The 23,315-nt window shown below is 34.6% G+C and overlaps 1 protein-coding gene and 1 pseudogene across 3 annotated transcripts in view; both read right to left on the minus strand.

Annotated features, from left to right (window-relative positions):
- The window catches only part of PP5.2 (protein phosphatase 5.2), a 140,486-nt gene extending 117,582 nt beyond the window's left edge, over nt 1–22,904 (minus strand). For 2 of the 3 annotated variants that reach the window (XM_089820958.1, XM_089820956.1), the window contains exons 1-7: nt 22,708–22,904; nt 21,499–21,762; nt 20,878–21,047; nt 20,719–20,790; nt 20,063–20,213; nt 5,379–5,487; nt 5,150–5,267 (exon numbers count right to left, since the gene is read on the minus strand). In XM_089820958.1, coding sequence (XP_089677084.1) covers nt 5,150–5,267; nt 5,379–5,487; nt 20,063–20,213; nt 20,719–20,790; nt 20,878–21,047; nt 21,499–21,571 — 693 coding nt within the window. In that variant the 5' untranslated portion in view covers nt 21,572–21,762; nt 22,708–22,904. Of the gene's footprint in view, nt 1–5,149; nt 5,268–5,378; nt 5,488–20,062; nt 20,214–20,718; nt 20,791–20,877; nt 21,048–21,498; nt 21,763–22,595 lie in introns of all 3 variants that reach the window. The other variant, XM_089820957.1, reaches the window with a different exon arrangement.
- Nucleotides 14,964–16,192, minus strand: LOC149567696 (COP9 signalosome complex subunit 6b pseudogene; annotated as a pseudogene).
- Nucleotides 22,905–23,315: the final 411 nt, after the last annotated feature.

Here is a 23,315-nt window from a genome sequence, read left to right on the forward strand (position 1 = left end):
AAATAAAAATATATTTATTTTTTATTCTAACTTTATAAAACTACTTATTTATAGATTAATCAATAAATTATATTAATAATAAATAAAATGTACTAAATACTAAATATTCGAATTTAAAAAAAAAAAATTATTAATTTTTTATTTTTAAAATAATAAATTTATCATTAATACATGAACAAATTAAAACTAACCTAAATTTACATATAAAAGTTCAAAGGCACAAAAACTAAATTATTAAAAAAACAAAAAAAAAACCTTAAATTAAAAATTAAACCATACATTGTGTGAAAACTTTAAAACATTAATGTTAGACTACTTGTGCGACCTTCAAAGAACGATGGCGATAGAGATTTCGATTAGTTACCAAACGCAACCAAGGAAACGGAATGCCAGTAGCCACGGGTGACAAAGATTTTATGCAACGTCGAGTACAGAAGCATTTCCGAAACTCGGCTGAGTTACAAGTCATAGCCAAAAATGTGCACAACGCAAATTTCCCAGCAGTCGAAATTTGCAACCAGCATGAAACACTAAAATATTTGCCCTAGCCGTCAAACCACCAATCCAATATACTCTAAAAAAATGCATTGTTATAATACAATTTCAAAAGGCAGAAGAGTTATTTTTCACCGTACCAATTTGATACGAACTTTTTCAAACTTCATTTTTTTTTCATAGATTCGCCGAATTCTAAACCTCATGCCGAAAATTCGGCGAACCTTGTGACACAGCTATTATATATCATTTCATAACTAGCATCTCAAGTACTATGTGAGAAAAATAATTATATTATTATAATTAAACAAAAGGTTTTTCCAAACACTAGAATCAAAATTAAAGTATTTGTGAACATTAGAAATTAAAATCAAAACTTTAAAAAATCAAATACTTCGAAGGAAATTTAGCACCCAAGGGCCCAATTTGAAAAAGAATATCAAGAGGTATCTATCTTTATTTGATCATTACGTTAGCATGTTTTCATCCAATTCTCAAATTTGAGAAATTTGTCCATTCTATAACGTCCAAGGATGAACAACCTTGGTTTGTTCAAGGTTTGAGATGAGGAAAACACTCTTTCATTCAACATTTGGAATCACAAATGAAAACCAGTGTAACACCAACACTTGGGTACATCGCAACGTTGGGACGAGTTTCCAAGACAGTGGGACAAAAGCCCTCAATTTTGGGATCGCTAGGGGATGGTTGAGGAACGACGGTAGGGGGCGGGGGGGCACCGGGGAAGGGGTGTGTGGTTCTGTATACTATACATAAAACTTAAAATGTTAGTTATGGAACAATGTTTCGGTATAAATACCAAATTGAAATTCTTGAACATAGCAAAATTGCAACGCAAACCAAAACCATTGAACATTCAACATAGTAACATAGTGCATACTGAATACACAATAGTAACATTCTATTACAAGGTAATTGGTAAATACTTGCTTATTAATAACAGAGACCGAAAGGTCAATTTATACAAAAGGAAGAGACGATGTTTCCTTAGGAAACGATCATAAAGAATAGAAACATTCTATTCCAGAGAAAGCAAAAAACGAAAGCAAACTAAAGCTAAAGATATTTACAAGATAACCATTAACTAATAATAGACGTCTTATCTATTATTGTAATACATTCAATAATCAAAATTCAAATAGAAATTCAAGAACCCATCTCAGCGGCAATGTGGTTGCGGAATAGCAGAGGTGAGCATGATGGAGCCCTTATTTTTGAAAAAATTCAGGGCATCCATGTAAGTGAAAGCTTGATGAATATGCTGAATTTAGATTTTATTGGTGAGCATTTCGACCTGAAAACTATGAGGAGAAGAGGAGGAGATGCATCTCAAAAAAGTGTATTAAAACTTGTAGCAATGGGTAACCTTGAAGCTGTTGTGATGTCGTTACTTTCTACTCCACCCAATAGCCCATATTCCTATGTAGATGCTCTTCATACAGCTACACTATCATCTGTTGTATCTTCGGCTTTACATCAGATTGTAGTTAAGGTTGTTGCAGCAAATATGGTGGGCGTCGAAGAGTTCTTGTTAGAAGTACAATTACTTTGTACAGTTGGTTGTTATCAAGAAGCTTGCTCACAGCTTCAAGATGCTGGTACTTACTCGAACAAACTTCCTCTCAGGGGCCTTGATGGAAAGTAGTTGAACTAACAGATGAAACTGCTATGAGAATGTCAATATAAGTCTTCACCCTACGAATTAATAAATTCAAAATATCATGCAATCAATAAAAAAGAAATCTCTTCTTCAACCTGCGAATTAATAAATTCAAAATATCATGCGATCAAGAAAAAAGACATCTCTGGCACAACATCAATCTTCTATGCTTATGGAATATCACCGCCCACCATACAGAGAGAACTGAAGGGACATGCTTAAAAGGAAGGTTCTTCTCAGACATTTGATAAGTGCATCGATACTCATCATTGATCCTCGAGAGCATTTTGTTTATTCTGAAAGGCAGTCACTGAGATTTGGAGTAACAGTATTAACATCTAATCATGCACTTCTTGATTCCACTGTGGCATCAACAATGGACATAAGACACAACATATCTGACCTCTTTGCAAGAACTCAAAGAATTCTAACCAGTTGGGCATAAAAAAAATTGTCATTCTCAAGTGCCCTAATGCTACTGCAGAGTATTCTTCCCAATGAAGTTACGGCAGGCTGGAAAAAGTTCTTATTACACAGAGCTGCAACATATTTTATCTCTACAGTGTGTCGCAAGTCAGAAATAAAAGAAGAAATGATGGTGTACAGGCACAATGTTCTGTCATCTCTTAGCAACTAGAGCATTTGCAACAATTGGTTCACAATTCCAGTTCTACCATGACTCTTTCTCATCGCTCAACCTTCCCATTCACTTCTCCACAGTCCAAAGCACATAAGGTGAACAAACTCCAACCAATGGAAGAATTGCTTTGCAAGAATAATTCACCCAGAACTAAATTACTTGTATAGTATCATTGTTGGAGTATCAAATTTCAATTATAGACTTACTTCCACATGCTCCCACAAATGAAAGACATAATATATATGTCAATGATATTAAGCGATTTAACAGGTCGTCAATTATAAAAGAATCAAAGTCACCATACACCGAATGGAAAAAAGAAGATGATTGGTTTGGAAGACATAGATATGGATTTCGATATATTCAATTACAAGGATTAATAGTATTCATTATGTAGCAAAGAATAAGTTAATTAAATTTGAAAAGATTATTTAATGAAAAGGTGTGATTTCATCAAAAAATCAGATACTATGAAAGGATGCCCCTTTCATAAGAGATATGGTTTGGGTTAATAAAGATATAAAAGGGAAAAGGGAATGTAAAGAAAGAAAACAAGACATATTCAGAAGAGAAGCAAAAAGAAGATATATTTATTTGCAAGGAGGAATATCAATTATAAAAAAAGATTTGTATTATGAATTCAAATATATTATTTTAATGAAAAATAAAAGTTTTTTGTTCGTGTTTGCTTAAAAGGCACAGAAATTAAAATTATGATTAAAATTCATCCTTTACGATCAGTAAGAAGATTACTGAATTATTCTGACAAGATTTATTTTTGCATTGGACTTTTCTGCAATCTTTGTTCGACAATCAGAGATCTTGTGAATAAATAGATATTTCCTTGACTGTCTAATTGGACTTCCGCAAAAGAAGATAATATCCTTTTGGACTAACATTGAATCGCATACTAGATTTGTCTTTTGCAGAGCTCAAGAGAAATTGATGATATTTTAATACATTGTCTCATAAAGTTGTACGTAATAATCTTCACTGTGGTTGACTATGTTGCCCGAATAAGCAAAGGCACTAGTCTTTTGAATCATTATAGTACAATTATTAGGTTTATAATTGAAGTCAGAAATCTCTGTATTTCCTCCTTACAAGCATCAGCTCAGTTATTATATAAAACATTCAATCATATTAGAGCACTCATACAACTTTATTTTGAACAAGTTTTAAAAGATTTTGCCAACTTATAATTCACAAGCTTAAATTCGCTATAGAAAAGCCTTGAACCAGATAATCAAAGTTAAGGTGAAGGTTTCCCCGCCTAGGTGTGTAACGAAGCCTAAAGTGCAAGGGAATTGAACTCATTCCCATTCGTTGACCAGAACTGATTGGGTAATCCTACTGGAGAAATGGCAAAGCTCTTCGATTTTCAATCTGTGGTTTTGAGAACCAACAGGGTGCACTCGAGTACTCCAAGTACCCAATGCAGGGACATCTCAGCGACAGGTATTTCAAGTTTTCCATTTTTTTTGGGGGGGGGAGGGTGCGAGTCCCTGGGTTTCACTAATGAAAACCCTTGCCTCAAATCTTGGGTGATCACATGCTATTTTGTGGAGGATTCAAAGATAAATTGAGAGCTAATAGGAGGATTTCAAAAAAATTGGTGAATTTTCCAGTCATGAAATTAGACAAATCTGAGATATTTCCATCATCACATTTAGGTACCATCATTGTTAGGAGGAAATCAGTGATCTAACGAAAAATTAAGCTATCCCAGATCCTGTTTTCTTCAGCCACCATTAACCAGGTAATACTCATCTAAATGAGGCAGCACCTTGTAAGAGGGGGAACTAGAATCATCTGCAAATCATAGGTATTTCAAAGGCAGATCAAGCCTTGACTGGCACATGATTATATGCTACCAGCCAGCTTACCATACTGGTAGGCTGCCATACCACTCAAGGGTTTTCTTTTGTGACTGGTGATAACAATTAGCAGAAACATCAGCATTTTCAGTCACTGTTGCCATCTTAGGAGCAGCCACATGGCAGGATAATCCTCAGCACATTCCATTAAGCCTCATTCATGAGCTGGAAATATTAAAAAACAAAATCATTTCTAGCTTGTAAACTTTAAAATTTCTGGTCAGCTTTTGGCAAATAAATGTAAATAAATTACTTTGAGGGTTTTCAACAAGATTGTCATCTGCCTAAGGTTTTCAATTTTGCAAAATCTGATTTTTTCCAGCAATTAGGGATTGAATTTTAGGAACAGAATTATCAGTGTTTGTTCAGTTCAATCATTTCATTCAAAAATAAGAAGTTAGAATAGAATTTTCAATTTTACATAAATCGAATCAGGATATTACAAGAAAATAGTACCTGGCCATGAATGTCACCACAAACTGTAAACTTCTTTCCATTTGGAACAGTGATATCAACAAGTGAGGGCAATGCTTGTAGCAAATCCCTGGCTTGCAATATAATTTGGAATGCATACCTGGAATACAAATATTTAGTTCAAAAACAAATCTCTCATTGCGTAATACTAGCACATGTTCGTCAGGAAACAAATTGCAAAAACACATCTCATTTGTGCAATGTACATTACCTTTTGTGTAAACTTTTCTGGTTCTTGAAATCCTCCATCATTTTCTTTATAAATTCCAAAGTCATAATTTCCCCTTCTATTCTAGCACCATTGTATTGGGGCTCAACCTCTACAAACACATAATTAAAGCAAAGATTTGGCTCAATATGTGTAACAGCAAGAAGGGCATCTTTTTATCTTTCAAACCAAAGCTTAAGAGCAGTAACTACCTATATCAACTTAAGACGATAAATTAGAGCATCATTACAATCAATATGCTAAAACATTGGATTTAGCATTTGCCAAAAATACCACTGACTTGGGGCAGGTGCAGTCCCTACAAATGGTATAATTGAAGTAACAAGCTTGAAAGCCCCCATTTTGAAATAGGATTTAATGATAATAAATTAGAGCATCATTACAATCAATATGCTAAAACATTGGATTTAGCATTTGCCAAAAATACCACTAACTTGGGGCAGGTGCAGTCCCTCCCTAATGGTATTTAATGATAATAAATTTGAGCATCATTACAATCAATATGCTAAAACATTGGATTTAGCATTTGCCAAAAATACCACTAACTTGGGGCAGGTGCAGTCCCTCCCTAATGGTATAATTGAAGCAAGAAGCTTGGAAGCCCCCATTTTGAAATAGGATTTAATGATGAACAATAACAATAAAATTAAAAGAAACAATAAAAAAATTAAAAACTAAAAATATAAAAGAAAAAAAATGTAAAATACATCATTATTAAAATTTTGTCAAGTTTAATGAATGGTCAAAAGGCATGAAATTAGAAGTTGTGACTACCACAAACACGACATATAACAGGGAGAAGGAACTTGATTTGAAAGGCAGGAAGATGAAAGACGGAAAGAGGGAAGGCGTAAATCAAGAAAGAACTAAGTGAAGGGGAGAAAAATGAATAAGAAGAAAATAAAGAAGTAACTCCTTCAATGCCCAGCAATGATGAAAGGCTGAGACTCTTTCGAACAGTGACAATTATGGAAGGTTGCCATTCTTTCAAAGAGCAGAAATGGTGAAGAGTTGTGACTGTTCCAAAGGATGGTAATTGAGAAAAGTTGTGACCATTGCAAGGGGTAGACATGATGAACAGGTGGGACTCTCCCGCGCATTGAAAGATATAAAGAGGAAAAGGTTTCATTTGAGGACATCAAAAGAAGAATCCATTTAGGGAACAATATATTACTCTCATAATCAACAATAAAAGTGGTTACCCAAGTCTTGTGAAAGGTTGTGACCCTATCACCAATGAAGTATAAAGAGATAATCCCAATCATTCAAGGATCACTTATCAATCACTACTTATGAATCCACAAAAGCAATCATCAACTATCAAATCACGCAAACAATCAATCAGAAAACCATTCTATCAAATCAGCATTGAATAGATCTGCTGTTATATCAAAAAAGCACACCCTACATCATCACTCGTCAATTATCTAATCAACAATCTCTCAACCATCAATCACCAATACCTAAAAACCAAATAGTCAAAAAAAGTTCATCCAGTCAATCAATCATTCACTAACAACGAGTGAAGAAATGAAACAATAGAAACAAAATGGTGCTAACAGAAAGGAGAGAATCAGCAGACATTGATATATACAAGGTGCTTGGAAAACAATATTGTTTATCATGACTTCAATTGAATAATGTTTGTGTGTATGTATGTATGTGTGTGTGTGTGTGTGTGTGTGTGTATTTATATATTCTTGCTATTATTCTTAATATATAAATATTTAATTATATTAATAAGGATTCCTTAAAAAACATTATCGAACCAACCATCCCATTATGGGTGAATGTAGAAATACATGACAAGAATGTATCAGCACTGAGTCCCTCATCAAGTACACCAACCCCTTGGTGTTGGGGCCAAAAGTCTTGATTAGGTGTTCATTTTGTGCTCTTGGGCATGATTGAAATGAAAAGGCTCCAAGAGCCTTATATGATTCTCCGAGAGATTCCATGGTGTGGGTAGGTTCATAAGGAAGACCTTTGATCGAAAACCATCATGCTCTCAAGTAATAAGAGGATGAAAAAGGAAACTTCATAAGGGGTGCAGACACAAGCATCCTATATAATTTTCAAAGGTATTCCATCATAATGTGGCTGAGTTGGTAGGGAAAGCCTTTGATTGAAATAAGAGTTTAAAAAGGGAAACATGATAAGGAGCACAAATGCAAGCACCCCACTAAGTAGACCACCCCATGTTGGATGTTCAAGGTGCTACCCACTTGGGGCCTAGAGGATGACAATCCGCTCTTGGGCTTAGTGTGGAAATTGCTTCTAGCAAATCCTACCATGCTACTTCATTAAAATTGTATTGTGATTCAATATATCTAATGAATTATGATAATTATATGTGGAAATTGCTTCAAGCCAATCCCACTTGGTAGTCTTGTGAGGTTTTCACACCATTACCCCATTGCAAATTGGGACACCCTCTTTTCGCTCATAGTTGTTAGGCCTTTTGGCAAGAGATGATAGTTCAAAAAGGGGTTAACCTCTCAAGTTGCAAGTACATATAGGAGTGCCATGGTTATGGCTTACCTGGGGCAAGTTGTGGTGGTTAAGTTAAAATTCCTGAGTGCAATGTTTTGGTTAGTCAAAATAGTTCAAAATACATTATAATGACATATTTTGTACATGGAGGCTTCATTATCCTTATAAAAACTGATTTTCCATAATTAAAATATGCGGAAACCTTAAGAAGATCAACTTTTCCTAATAAAAATGCACTTTGTCCCAATAGAAATAGAATTTCCACTTGAAAAATCATGGAAGTCCCAAAAGGGATCAGTATTCTACTCAAGAGGAGACATTTGCAATAAAAAAACTAAGAGTTTAGCCAATTAGTCCCTATCAGGATCGTTTTTCCCCTCCTAGATGTCAAGAACAAGGACGTAGTCTAAGAATCCCTATGCACATCAATTTCCCACTAGACTCTATAATTAAAATATTTTTGAGTTATGAAATCAAGCACATCCTTATGGACGAAGAATATCCACTTGTCCTCGTAAATATGAAATTTCCCCTAGCCCCTATGGGGTTTATTTTCCCCTTATGGACAAGAGAAAGGAGTAAGAGACAGTCTCTATAAAGATTGAACTTACCCTTAAGGGATGAATTAAGCAACCAAGATAAAATTGAAGGATGTTTTGTCCTTACAATCTCCCTTTCAGAGGTAATGTAGCTAAATGAAGATATGATGGATGAAAGTGGGAATAGTACGTTACCAATCAATTTTCCATCATGGATACGAAAATTCAAGGAAGGAAATTTTAAGGATTCTTACTTGTCCTCATGGTGGCCTTTTTTTCACCAGCCCATGAAGTTGAACGTTTGAACACAAAAATCCATTAAAAACCCACCTCTAGAATTGAATAAAAAGACAATGATAAATTTGAAGCAAATCAAACAATTCAAGAATAGGATGTGGAAATTGACTAATCAACAAAGGTTTCGCATTCAATTTTGCACAAGACTCAAATTAATTCTAATAATGCAATTTTAATACCACATTGCCATTACATGTCCTCTAAAAGACCGCCTGCAACAGCAAATAACATACAATAAAGAAGTTGACCAAGGCTTGAGTCAAAAAGAAGAGTTGGTGGATTTAGGAAGGAGATGAAAGCAAATGAAAGAAAAGCCACCACGGGTTTAAGTCTAAGAAAAGGAAGCAACACTCATCATAAAGTCATCCAACAATAAATGTTAAAATATCCTTAATAGATATTTAACCCCAAAAAAACTCCCAAATACTTTTCAGAATGCAACAAATAATTTTGTGCAGTAAATTTCAGATGAAGATGTAAATAAACCAGCAAATACTCATGTAAGAATCCTAAGAATTCTTATTGCATTATAATAATCAGCAATACAATAACATAATTAAATTCCAATCTATTGGAAAAACTATAAATCCATTTGTAACTCGAGATGTGAACTCCATCATGAATAATTCACCACATATGATGAATTGGATTTGCATCCAATCCACCAATGAGCATGAAGGTTTTCATCCTTGGGTTCAAAAAGAAAGTTGAATGCTTCCAAGTTTCTCCAAGAGAAAACTAAAATCAAATCCAATATCCAAGCATGCCCAAAATGAACTCCTTCCTTTAAGGATCCATCCTATGACTGTTCAACTTCCCCATTTTGTCTTCCGTCCTATTCGCCTTTTATCACCTTTCTTTCCTTTTTAATTAAAATGACTTCAAAATAATTTGCATTTAGTTCCAAATAAGTCGTCTTTTAATTGTTTTTTGAGTTGAACTTGGAATTTTTCTAATGTCCCAAAAAGTGGACATTACAATCCTCCCTCCTTGAGATTGCTTGTCCTCAAGCAATCATGAATCTATGAATCAACCAAGATCCCATATTAAGCTGCAATTGACCACAGTTCCTTCAATTAGTAGTGGCAAACAATTGTTTCTCCATGCGAATCTGTCCCAAGTTAAAATTGGCATTAATTAATGTCACGCCAACTGCCAGGTACTGAAATGGGAGTCCTGTTAACATAAACCTTTGTTCTCGAGTCAGCTCAAAAGGATTGTGAAACCAACACTGCAACACTTTTTAAAATATTTCACCAGAACTCAATTGTTGGGTCTCACAAATATAACAAAAGGATTGTGAAACCAAAACTGCAACACTTTTTAAATAGTTCACCAGAATTCAATTGTTGGGTCTCACAAATATTACGACTACCATACCCTGCAAATATTAAATTCATTGATTATCTTCCTCACACTTTATATAGTTCTCATTGAAGCTATGTTTTTTACTACAAGCAGTTTGGATTTTTTTCTACTGTGATCATTCCCTTGATTTTTATATTAGCAACTATCAGTTCATTAGTTGTTACTTCCAAAACACCTTACTCAGCCACAAATCTGAACAGGTTTCACAATTAAATAGTAGTTAACAAGTTCCTTCACATTTCCAGACTAATTCGATTCTGTCAATGAATTCAGTTGCATGTTAGTCATGCTCAGTCTGCATCAAAATTTCGTATATGATGTTATTAATTCATGTAGTTATCCCAACAGATAAGAATACTAATGACAATGTCCTCAAAAACCTGAAGGTACTTCCAGTTCCTAGGTTGCAAGGTGGGTGATTTAAACAAGTGCAAGGGTTCATGGTAAAACTTCTGCCAATGATACTAAGCCTCAGAAGAGTCCTGCAACTCCTTGTACCCAGGTCGAAACTTCTACATCTACTGTGATATTCTCTCTGTCATATCTGCCTGAGATACTTTTTTTTCCGCCAATATTTCTTCTGAACACATGAATTTTCCCTTTGCCAAAATCCAAACTATAATCATTAACTCCCTGCTATCTTCCCGCCCCCCCCCCCCCCCCACACACACACACATTATTGTAACTTCAATACTTTCGTCCTTAACAACTCTCTTGGTCCTATCAAACCACCATTAGCATGGCAAGGAAGCAATCAAAAATCTGATATTCTTCAGAGACTAGAATGATAAATCTAGATATTCCACTCGACAATAATCCAATCTTCTTGTTTCATGTGTACTGTAAGGCCCACATGTCACGACATTCTTGATTTTGCAAAAACGGCTCAAACTTATTCATCCACCCATTGTTCCGCACTGTGTAATGCCAGAAAAGCATTAATCCATTCTTTGTAAAATTAGCGAGACCAAGGCCAAGAAATTTCAACTAATTCCTTTGGACTCCTAGTTTAATCATGACACAAGCTTATTGATTGAAAATCTCAAATTCCGCATCAAAGTATAGTTTATGGAAAGCTTCTACCAAACAGCAATTGATTTTATTATTTCCCCCCGACAACATAAGATTTGTCCATATAATTATTATTATTTCCAAAAGATTTGCCTTCCCGTACAACTATAATACCTCTGTTGTTTTTCAAGTTCGGGCTATTAATGCGAGACTATGTCGGTCCTTTGAAATATTACCGTCAATATTAATACTCTAATGCAGACGGTGCCGACTTTATTTTATTTAATCGCCAGCTCAGAAAATTTATGAAGCCGACTATAGTGGATATAACATCTCCTCTCATATTATCCCACAATATATATCTATCCAAATAAACCTTTGGAAATTCTTTCAAAAAAATATCGGCCCACTAACATATTTTGTCTCAATTCTGCAATATAAGCTTTTATTAAATCAATAACATTTATCCTCCATCAAGTATTTTGCCATTTTGTGGTTCTAATAAAAATTAGTATCCATGCATCAATATATTTTCACAAATATTCTCCCACAGATATAATTAGGTTGTCTCTAACTTCATTAATATTTCTTTGACATTACATATTTTGTCTCAATTCTCAATATAAGCTTTATTAAATCGCTAACATTTATTCTCCATCAAGTATTTTGCCATTTTGTGGTTCTAATAAAAATGAGTATCCATGCATCAATATATTTTCACAAATATTCTCCCACAGATATAATTAGGTTGTCTCTAACTTCATTAATATTTCTTTGACATTAAGGGCTTGACCAAACTCTAAACAGAGGAACCAGATCATCAACAATATTATTTTTGGAAAAGAGTTGCCACCAAATTACTAGATCAGAAGATAAATTTGCAACTTCGCATCTTACTGAATCAGCTCCTTTAATACTATTTGCAAATGAACGAGAATCCCAGAAGCCAGTTCGATGCCAAAAAATACATCAAACATCAAAATTAAATGTTTCTTCCTTTTCCCCAAATCAGATAAAACTTCAAACTGAGAATCTCTTAATTTATGTTCCTCACAAGCTAGCACAAAAACCAGCTCTAATACCACTAAAATATCCCCAATGGATATTAAACCCCCCAAAAAACTCCTAAATAATTTTCAGAATAACTATTAAATAAATCAGCAAATAGTAGATAAGAATCCTCAAGATTGTAATTGCATTATTACAATCAGCAATAAAATAACATAATTAAAATCCAAGCTTAAATACAGTGCCAATAGTCAGATTGGAAAAACTATAAATGCACCTGTAATTCCAGATGTGAACTCCATCGTGAATTCAACACATAAACCTGAAGGTTTCCATCCTCAGGATCTGAAAATGAAAGTTGAATGCTTCCAAGTTTCTCCAAGAGAAAACTGAAATCAAATCCAATACCCAAGCATGCCCAAAATGAATTCCTCCTCCTTCCTTTAAGGATCCATCATGTGACTCTTCACCTTCCCCATTTTGTCTTTCATCCAGTTCCTCTCTTTGTCACCTTTTTACCCTTTTTAATTAAAATGACTTTTAGATAATTTGCATTCAGCTCGAAATAAGTCACCTTTTAATTGTTTTACAAGTTCAACTTGTTAACTTTCTATTGTCCCAAAAAGGGGCAATTACAAATGTGACGGGTCTGAAATCCCACCAATTGCCCATAAGAAATCATTCAAGTGGAAAGGCTGAAGATCAAACCAAGTAGGGAGAGGGTTATCAATATTGGCCAGCAAAAAAAAATCATCGTGCTGAAAGAAAAATCAGAATTTTCACAGTTCCAAGGCAAGAATCCAAAGGGGTAAGCTGATTGCAAATACAAATGGTTTCAGACTTAGGTCTTGGATTATTTCCTCGAGCTGGCCAATTTTCACAAGATTTGTTAGAAATATTCCCACCCACCAAACCACATCAGAACTTGTTGCAGATTGTTTGAAGGGTAAAAGAAAGATTCCAAGCCAAATTTAAGCAACCAAGGGGCTCGAAATGCATGTATTTTCAGACCTAGGTATGAAATTTATCCAGGTGGGACAATTTTCTCAAAAAAATCAGAGAGAAATTCTTAAGTTGTCCAATCAGGTCAGTCTCGAAGATCATTGTTGAGTGTTAAGGAATCATTCTTGCACAAAATCACTAGGTTTTGAAGACAAAATCACCAAGGAAAAGAATGTTTCAGACCATATCCTCAGAAAACCAGAATTATGTCTTGTGGCAAAAGGATTTGTTTCCCAGATTTAAATCATAAGATGCCCTCATACTTTTTTTAAACTGCATGGTCTTTGATTAGATTGCATTTGCCATGAGGATTGGACTGAATTTAAGACATTTAAAGCGTGTTGCAGGATTGTCATAAGAAAGATCAGAGTTAATATGAATATCTTCAACAATAAAATCTGATATTTACATTTTGAAGTCTACATGAGTCATCTAGGACTTGGTTTTAATGCCTTATAAGTCTGATTGTGTCATTGTCCTCAGACTTTGTCTTCAGACTTAGTCCTCAGAAAAAATTTGAATTCCATGGCTTTAAGATGTTAAGTTTTTTCAAGTTTGTGGCAGCAAAGGATTAATTTGGTGCTCTTAAATGCAATAATCCTCAGACTTCATTTTTGGTTCCAAGCTTCATTTGCAGCCTTCATTACTTGATTTTTCTGAGTCATAAAGTTCCAAATTAATTGTAAATTCAAGAAATTAAGGGTATGAACTCAATTTCCTAATCAAGTTTCCTTACAAGATCATTAACTTCATGCCTTATTCTCTTTCCCAGGAGTGATTGTGTGGGACATTAAAAAGCAAGGAGGACAAGGATAGAACAATCTTGAGTAAATCACAAACTCCCTATATGAGTCGATCTTCCATTCAAATGCTAAAGGTGTGCAAAACAAGGACTAGGCTTCAAGGACATTCATGTGTCCCTATGCAAGTCAACTTTCCAATTTTATAGCGAGATCAACTTGTCCCTAATCATATCAATTTCTGCAAGGGTCAAATAGGAATCAATTTAGGAACAAGTTATTAGGACTCCAATTTGTCCCTGTGAGGGATCAAGGCTCAAGGATTTTGATCCTAAGTGGTAACAAATAAAGGTATCAAAGATGCCCTAGACATGGGAGAGGAAGACTTCGCTACACAAAGATGATCAAATTATGCAAGGAGGGGTCTACAAATGACCAATATTGTCATCGTCAAACATTTAAAAACCTAAAAATTTACAATTCTATGATCAAAATGGACAAATTAAATGCTCCAAGGAAGTCAACATAACCAGACTAAGTTCAAGGATGAGTTCAATGGGAAGGATCACTGTAACGATGAAGATGACTAGGAATCCTAAGAAATGAGGGCGGATTGACTGAAGGATATCAAGTTTGAAGAAAGTTCAACCCCTCTAAGAGGATAGAGGACAAGTTCCATCAAAGACAACGAAATGAATTGGGGAATATTGAGAAATTCATTGTTTGGAACACCAATCCCTTATACACATTGTATATTCTGAGAAATTGAGAAGGTTTTCTGAGATCTATTTATCACTAGATTATCCTTCAAATTTCCTTATCAATTACCGCTCCACTTTATGAAGTCTCTGACTTTTAATGAGCATCAGAACCAGTCTCTTCATATTTATTGCTTGACGACTTCTCCAAAGTGATTTCTTTGTCCTCAATTCTCTGCTATATCTTTACTGCAGTTTTACGATGATCCTCCTGATATCATCGCATGATTTTATTATTTCTTCCATTCCTGTAGGTTCTCGAAACTCCAACGGCTCCTCTTTATTTTTTGTCATGTATGAAGCAGTATGTATAATAGTTATCGGGATATGTTTTATAACTGCTTATTACTTTCATCTATGATGCTTGTGCATGTCTTTCATTATTCTGCAGGAATTGTCTCCTCTTCTGCTTTGTTTGTCATAAGCTGTATTGAACTTGTCAATCAAATCATTCATAGTACTGGCAAAGTTTGTGATCATAGCTAAGTAAGTCATTAAAAGTGTATCATATACTCCATCAGAAATTCAATCTGAAACTTTGGGGACTCTACACCAAGCAACCTCCTGAAAAGACTTGAAACTTGTCGAAGTAATGAATTTTCATATGGTATTTCACCCTTTTGCATAGCTGAATGATAGTGATACAGAACTCAAATGCAACTGTTCAGCATTTTGATAGCACAACGAATCCCCATAAGATGTGCAGCCAGTTGAGTAGCAGCTGAACCTCCATCTGAGGGTTTCGGATGTGCAACATGATCCACAGAAATGTGTTCTGCCTCCACAGTCTCTATTGTGTAACTTGATTTCACAAAAACCGATGATGGAACTCCATCATGCAACTCACTCCTATATTATGATTGGCAAATCCTTTTGTGCATGGTTGAGATGATCGTGTTTCAGACTTAGAACTTCTAAGTTTCATCTTCCTGACCTTGTTTGTTAAGGCTTCCTGAGAATTAGCATCCAATTTCTGTCTCTCCACCTTGCAGCAAGCCTTATACTTCTTTTTTGATCGACATGAACAGGGTTTGTTACTAGAAGTTTTGAGTCTCTTTTGTCCCTTTGTGATTATCCTTCTCAACTTCAGGAAAAGATGACTGTACATTTATGGAGACTCTTTCAGAAGTATAGTTTATATTTGGTGGACTTCTAATGACTGCTTCTTCATTCCCCCACAAGACTTGACTTCATCCTGCACACTGGAAGCTTGCTCGGCTATTAAAAACTCTATTGCAGCATCTGTATCCCCAGGCTTGTTTTGCCTTTTGATCTTACTAAAATCTTTTCAACAGATCTGCTTAAGCATATGTTCTTGCAAACATAACATTCACAGCCGATCACATTCCCTTGACATATTCTCTTGAATGCATTCTCTAAAATCATTGTTTCTAAAATGGAGGCAAAAATTTGGGCTCCATCAAACCGAACAATTTACTACACTTCTATGATGGGTAATTTACACAATAAAGGCAATCGCAATAAAACTGATTAACAAGAACAGATAATTCAACAGTCTTCATTTTTCTTGCAGAATTACCATTATGGCTGCAATGGGACCTTGCACATATCACTTCCATTTTTTCTACAACTTCTTTCCAGAAAGCTATAGATAGTGGGTCAGAATTCTCGACATCTGAAACCTTCTAGTGTATTATAAATCCCACTGAATTTGTTGATTGCAAGTTGCAGTGTATGATTAGTCTCAACTCAATTCAAAAGTGTAACTTCAATTGATTTATCTTCATTGATTCACATGTTTTATGATGTTGAGGTGTATAAATGATCTGGAAACTGTTCACATACCCTTGGGAGATTGCATCGTCTTTGTGTAGTTGTTCCTTCTTGCAAACAAAGCTTGGTTTGGTTTTTCTAAGTGACAACAATTTCTTGCTTTGTGTTACAAAAGCAATTTTTCATCTACATATTAGATTTAAAATAATTATTTTTGCTAAAGAAGTATATATTTATCATAATGTGCAAAGTAATTAAAATAGTGCATGGGTGAAATTAAATTTCATATAATTAATTCTTTAAAGAATTAATTATATGAATGATGTGCAAATATTATTACATGCAATCTTCAAAAGGTGGGTGAAAGTGAAATGAGGCAAAATGAGGAAGTTGAAAGAGATGAATTAATTCTTGAAGAGGAATGTTTGGTAAAAAGAAGTTGAGGCGGTTACGAAATTCTTCGTGGTTTTCTTTAAAAAGGGAAAATGTGAATGTATTAGAGGGGGTTCTCTCCTTCTCAGGAAAAAGTAAATGTTTGTAACCAAGTTTCAATCTTCCATTGACATGAATACTTTTTCAAAAAAATTTGCTTTTTCATGAATTTATTCTTTTAATGGTCTGTGTCCTATTGAAAGGAAGTGATCTGTGTATCACTATTATGAAAGAATATTGATAAACTGTGTTTTATCAATATTTGCAAAATATGTATTTGAAGATTTATGGATATATTAAGAGACTTTGTGTTGTCAATATTTACATACATTTTCATTGATAAGTATTATTTCATTTTCTTGATTATCAATAGTCTTTGTGCTGTTGATAAATGTTCAGATTTATTTTGCTTGCTAGCATTATTTCCTGAAGTGGAGGGATTATTTTAAACACAAATCTGAATTTTAGGGAGCTGGCCCTTTTTGAAGCAGAGGAAAATCATTCTTTCCATGATGATTTTTCCAAATGTTGCAAGCATTTGTCACTTCTATTGGGAAAATCTGTGAAGAAAGCACAGTGACAACTTCACTTGCTAACACTTTGTTAGAAGTGTATTAGAGTGCTACACCCATACCTTTTGCATTTCATTTGAAGAGCTCATGTCAAATCCTTCATTATTTAAAGGAGGTTGAAAAATCCATTAAGAATAGCATAAGTCCCTATGTTAGAACCAGCATATCACATCATTTCAACTGAGTAATATCCCACAGTAAAGTCGCTACTTTGCAGTGTAAATTGTGGGGTTGTCTTAGTTGATCATACATTGCCAAATTGTTTAGCATCTAAAGTTTCCATGTTCAAGCGAGAATAGAATACTTGGTATTTTATTCTATGTTGGTGAGTGTAACAAAACACGCATCAAATCTAACCAAGTAGGAAAGCTCTATGCTTTTAATGTCTACAATAAGGAATATCTATTTTGTGGATTACGTTTCAATGGTTTCAACATGTTGCAAGTCCTCAACCAGGTACGTGATGTTACCAATCCTATTCTACTTCTAGTTCGACTATTAATTTCTGATTTAGGGCAAAAACTAGGGCATTTGCAAAATGGAAAATTGTGTACTATATCTTAGAAAAGTTAAAAATTTATTGGAAAAGACTTATTAATCCTTAGAGAGAGGTCGTAGAAATTTTGCAAGCTTCTATATTCAATGTGGATGGCCTCACGGTGCATGTGAGACGGTCAAAATTGGCATGTAGATCGTCAAAGGTCTCGAGTTCAAAACATGTTCAACACATCCTATATATTACACCTTACACCAATAGTATGTTCTCTTATTTCATCTTTATGTCCACCATCTAAGCATATCAACAGGACAATATTTTGAACACTCCTACTCCAGTGGAAAAGTTATTATTTTATTTTCTGATAATCCTATCGAGTTTTTTTTAGCATATTTATTGTAAACAGTGACATAGGAGATTCCTTTGACTAGGTGCAATAAGTTTATTAATAGTTTATCCATGCATTATTAGTTGAATCTGAAACTTCTCAAATAAAACCTTATATCATGTAACCTATCATCTGTGCTATGAAAGTTATGAGCATTTTTTATGTGTCTAGTAGATAGTGAAGAGAACAAAGAGAAGGTTCGAGGACCTGCCAAAAGGATGTTGGATTGTTCCTTGCTTGGAGATCAGGTTAAAAATCATTGCTTATCATTTTTTGTTGTATGTCCTTTTGTTATCAGTGTTGCATTTTCTTTTTCAATTTTGTGTTTGTTCAGATTGCAGTTTTGGTTTGTGAATGCAATATGGTGTTCAGAATTCGTAAAATGGTGTGCTCATATTTGGTTACAGTTTTTCAGGCACTGATGTGGAGCCCAATTATGGGGAGTAATTAAAGCATATTCTTTTGAGTAGGTCTTCATGATCAGTGCAAGCATTGTTCTCTTAACTTTATGCATTATCTTAATTGTAAGTAATCCACATAGAACACTGATCGCTGTAGCTGGGAAACAATGTATCTAGTTCATACTACAGTATTGTCACAGGCACACTAAATGAGTAAATGATGTACTTCAGTATGATCATGCCAACAGGGCAATTGACAAAGGTTTCTCATGGGAAAGTATGGCACATAGAGTTAGGAATCAGCAGGGGGCATGCAAGTGTTGACCCAGTTTGACCACTGCCAGTAGACAAGGTACCAAGTTATAGATGGCAAAGTTGGGTGGTTGGCCAGATTACAGATGCTCCAGATCACCCAGATTTATCTTTTTCAATTAAAAGGGCTCGCGGGCCTTTGCGGTTCTTATGATCAAAAAATCATTATTAAAGCTGGCTATTCATGGGTATGCAAGCCTACAAAAGCCATTGTAATCAATGGATAATGAATAGTCTATCCATGCATTTAAATAAAACAATTTATCTTTTGCGAATTTCAGTGAATTTCATCTACTTTTTGATCCTACAATGTGAGAGCTAAAACAAATCATGGGATAGTGTCACAAAGCTATTTAAACTTGAGATGAAGTTTGGAATGGCTTGATTGATAAAACTTGGGAAGACATTACTACAAGAACAACCTAGCTAGCAATAGAGGAAAATATTAGTTCTAGTTATCATACACATTATTAAGGACTAGGTTGATTTGTTGTAAGAAAACTAGGCAACATTCATGCATTAAGAAGTTTAAAAATATTATGTTGTCAAAGCAATTAGAGACACTTGGAGTTCACTGAATGCATCTATTTTGGTGATTGCTTAAGCATTTTAACCCTACAAAATAGTTAAATTATAAAATTAGAAGAGAAGAACATGTTAAAATCAAGCACAAGGGCATTCCTACCCAGAATAGTATGATTTATCTACACATTCATCAATATCTAGGGGATAACACAATATTATAAAAAATGCTAAACTCCTACATTGTTGATAGAGGTGCCATACAAGTGAAGAAAAAAGTATACCAAATGTTCCATCTAAAACACGATAAGAGTGCCATGTATCTTGCCATAAGAATTAGATAAAAAATAAAGACCATTAAGGACAACCAAGAAAGCATGTGATATGTTTATAATTAAAAATTGGCAAAAAAAAAATTAACCTAACCAAGCATCGGCAGCTAGTACCTCTCCTAGAGAACATACTTAGTCAAAAAAAACATGAAACAACAGACTAATTATGCATGGTAAAAAGAAGACATAGAACTCAACCATATTCAGACACAAATGTGATATCACCTGCAGATTGCAAGCAAGCTTGGAGATTAAATTCACCTATTGAATGGAAATCGATAGACTCCGAGACCAAATGCTTGCCAAAATCATCCACAGAAATGGCCTCTTCAAACCTAAGTTTTTGTACAGCTTTCTCACATTCTTTTAGCTTCTTGGTAGCATCCGGGTCATTCGGACAAATTCTTTTAACCTGGATCACATATGCAAACATCTTCATGAGCTGAAAGAAAAAAGATATGGCACAAAACACTGCACAACCATGCATCTAAAGAGTCAAAAGTGTAAAAGCACTAAGCATAAATACTAACATTCAATTTATATACATGCATATATAGCTCTATGTATAACTAAAAACACAACAATGCCCTTCATAAGTAGAAATCAAATAGTCATGCTTCTTACAAGTAAAATTTGTGGTTCTGGCTTGTATTTGCTGAGGAGGCTTTTATCTTACAAAATGTAAATTTATCCTATCAAAGCTAGGACCTAGGAAAACACAATGTTACAAGCCTATGATCCTATCGCAAAAATGCATGCTAAAAGCCTGAAGATTCATGGATAACAAATCATGCAACCATCTAAGAAAAAACATCCAAATACATCAAATGAATGTCAATAGAAAGTGTCAGAAAAATAATTACCTAAGAAACAGTAAGATTGTAGCTTTTCCAAACAAAGTATTGGAAATATGATACCTGTTGGAAATCTTTCAGAGCTTCTTTGACTTTGCCCATTGCAAGATATGCAGCACCTCTCCGGTAGTATCCCTGTGATACTTGTCAATTTAACATTACAATCACCAGATCTCACACATATATAGAAGCAAAACTAAACTAGACCCTGCCAACACAAACCTTGGTATATTTGGGATCAATTTCAACAGCCTTTGTGGCATCTGCAATAGCACTTCCATACTCCTCCAGTTTTGTGTGTGCAAAAGCACGATTTGCCAAATATACTGCATTCTGAGTGTTCAATTCTATAGCTTGAGTATAAAGCTCTATGGCTTGTGAAAACTTGTGAGCTGTATATGACAAATAAGTTGGAATATTTAACAACAATGCAAATTCAGTGCCAAATTCAATAGAAATGAGTTTAAATGCATATCTAAATTTTAAAATAGGCTATAGAAATGGTGCAAATATAGGTTATAGAATTGGTGCAAATATATATCAAATAATCAGTTCATTGATCTGATGCAGTGACCCAAATTAGTTAGCCTGTATTACATTAAAAGTTATTGCATTGCAACTGGACGACCCTTGAAAGTACTGCTCACATATGCGGAAACTTGAATCAATATAAGAAATTTAGCAAAAAATATAAATCATGTGTCCGGAACTTCAGTGCATCAATAAGAATAAAACATTGAAAATGATTTGGGTTAAGGAATTTAGGTGAGCTTTGCATACCAATAGTTACACCGTGTGATATATTTATAGCAGGAAGATTGATAACATAAAAAGAGCTCTTACCTTGAAAAGCTGCATTAGCAAGGGCCTTTATTTCCTCCGCTTTGTCAGAATCTGATTTAGCAGAAGTATGCATGTTGAACTTTTCTTTAGGAGTTCCGTCTCAAAATGTGAGGTTCCAGGCTGCTACAGAGTGACTTCCATAAGCCACTCTTCTACCATTACCAAAGAAATCAATGTCAAACCTAGATATCAGCTCAACTCAAGCCTTCTTCAGTGATTGAGTCCTTCTTCAACCGTTTCCTTAAAATGACTTGTCAAAAATTCCTGCCGCCACAGAACAATATTTTCAAATGCTGTACTAATAACATCACCTATCACTACGCACATCGTCATTGCGTACAAAATAGTTTCAGTTAGCCTTTCTTTCACTATTGAAAACCACAATTTATGTTGCAATTTATACTGTTTTTTCTTAACCCCAGATATATTAGCGAGATGCCCACAAGTAAGAAATGTCAGAACTGCCTAATCCTCTAAATCTTGAATTCGTGACTCGAAATACAACTATAGTTAATAAGGCGTTCCTACAGAACACCCTAATGCATAAATGTCATCTATTTTTTATATGCAACTGTATCCTTTCCTCGAAGTGAAGATCACTCATCACAGGGCCATAAATCCTCCTTCGGAGGCACCACATGGTATGATCTTTGGAGGTATTAAAATATTTATGCTCTCAATGTCAACTTAAATGTTTCTAACGTATGCTCTTGCTTCTATGTTGGCGGGAGAAATATCGAGCAGCATTTCTCGACTCGTAATGAGGCATTTACCATAGCAAGCTTGAAACTACGCCATTACTTTCAGACACAATAACAGCAATCAGAATACATCCCCGCCGTGTATGGGAAATAAAAAGATCGCCACTGGGTGAACTAAATAAATTTGAAAAGATAAAGGAGACAAAGCAATTCCCTCGAAAAAGAAAGAATTTTTTTACTCGGAACTTTGTATAGTGCCTATTTTAGCTACAACAATTTTTCAAATATAACTTTAAAGCAGAATTACTGAAAGAATATGCGAACCCTAATTAAGAGGATTTTCAAAAATGATCAAAAGCGGCCAGTAGAAATGAATGCGTGGGGAGAAGAGAGCACCATGAACGACGTTGAGGTTGCATTTCAAAGGGTGGTGTAATAAAGAGACATCGCAGGACGCGGGGTTCATTGAGGTTCACTAATTTAAGGGCGAAGGGAACGCAACTTGTACCTTGTTCCTTGTATATAATTATGTGTGTCTATATATCTGTCGCTTGCAATTGACTATACAAAAAAATACGGTGCTTTCTGCAGTGCACTGCCTCTCTCCACTTTACACTGGAAAATGTATTCTCCGCAAACACAAGCACAAACACAGACAATTTCCTTCCTGCACCCGGCACTCGTTCATCGCTGCCAAATAACTCTCCAGTTACGGAAAGCAACACCTCACATAAATATCCCGAGCCAAACAATTAAACAATAAATTATAAAATGTTAGCATTTGAAGGTTAATCATTCAATGCAACAGTAAAATGAAATTCCTATTCATGATGTTGTGAGAAAATTAGGTTTTGAGGGCTTAGAGCAATTCTCGTCATTACTTTACTCTTGAAAAAACTGGATTTCCCGTAGGTTCTTTGAGAATCTTTCTCCTAATTTAATTCTATGGGATTAACAAGATTTTATCTTTGTTCTCTGTATAAACTAAGGAGGTTATAAATGAGAATTTATTAAACAAGAGTTTATTGTTCTTTGCTAAAGTTTCAAAGTGGATCAATTTCAAAGCTTTATACAAATGTTAAAGATGGTAAACAATCATATAGTATGTTTAAGATG

Source organism: Cupressus sempervirens, chromosome 3 (assembly GCF_028749045.1).
Source record: "Cupressus sempervirens isolate cs-2001-9-10 chromosome 3, ASM2874904v1, whole genome shotgun sequence".
NCBI lineage: Eukaryota > Viridiplantae > Streptophyta > Pinopsida > Cupressales > Cupressaceae > Cupressus > Cupressus sempervirens.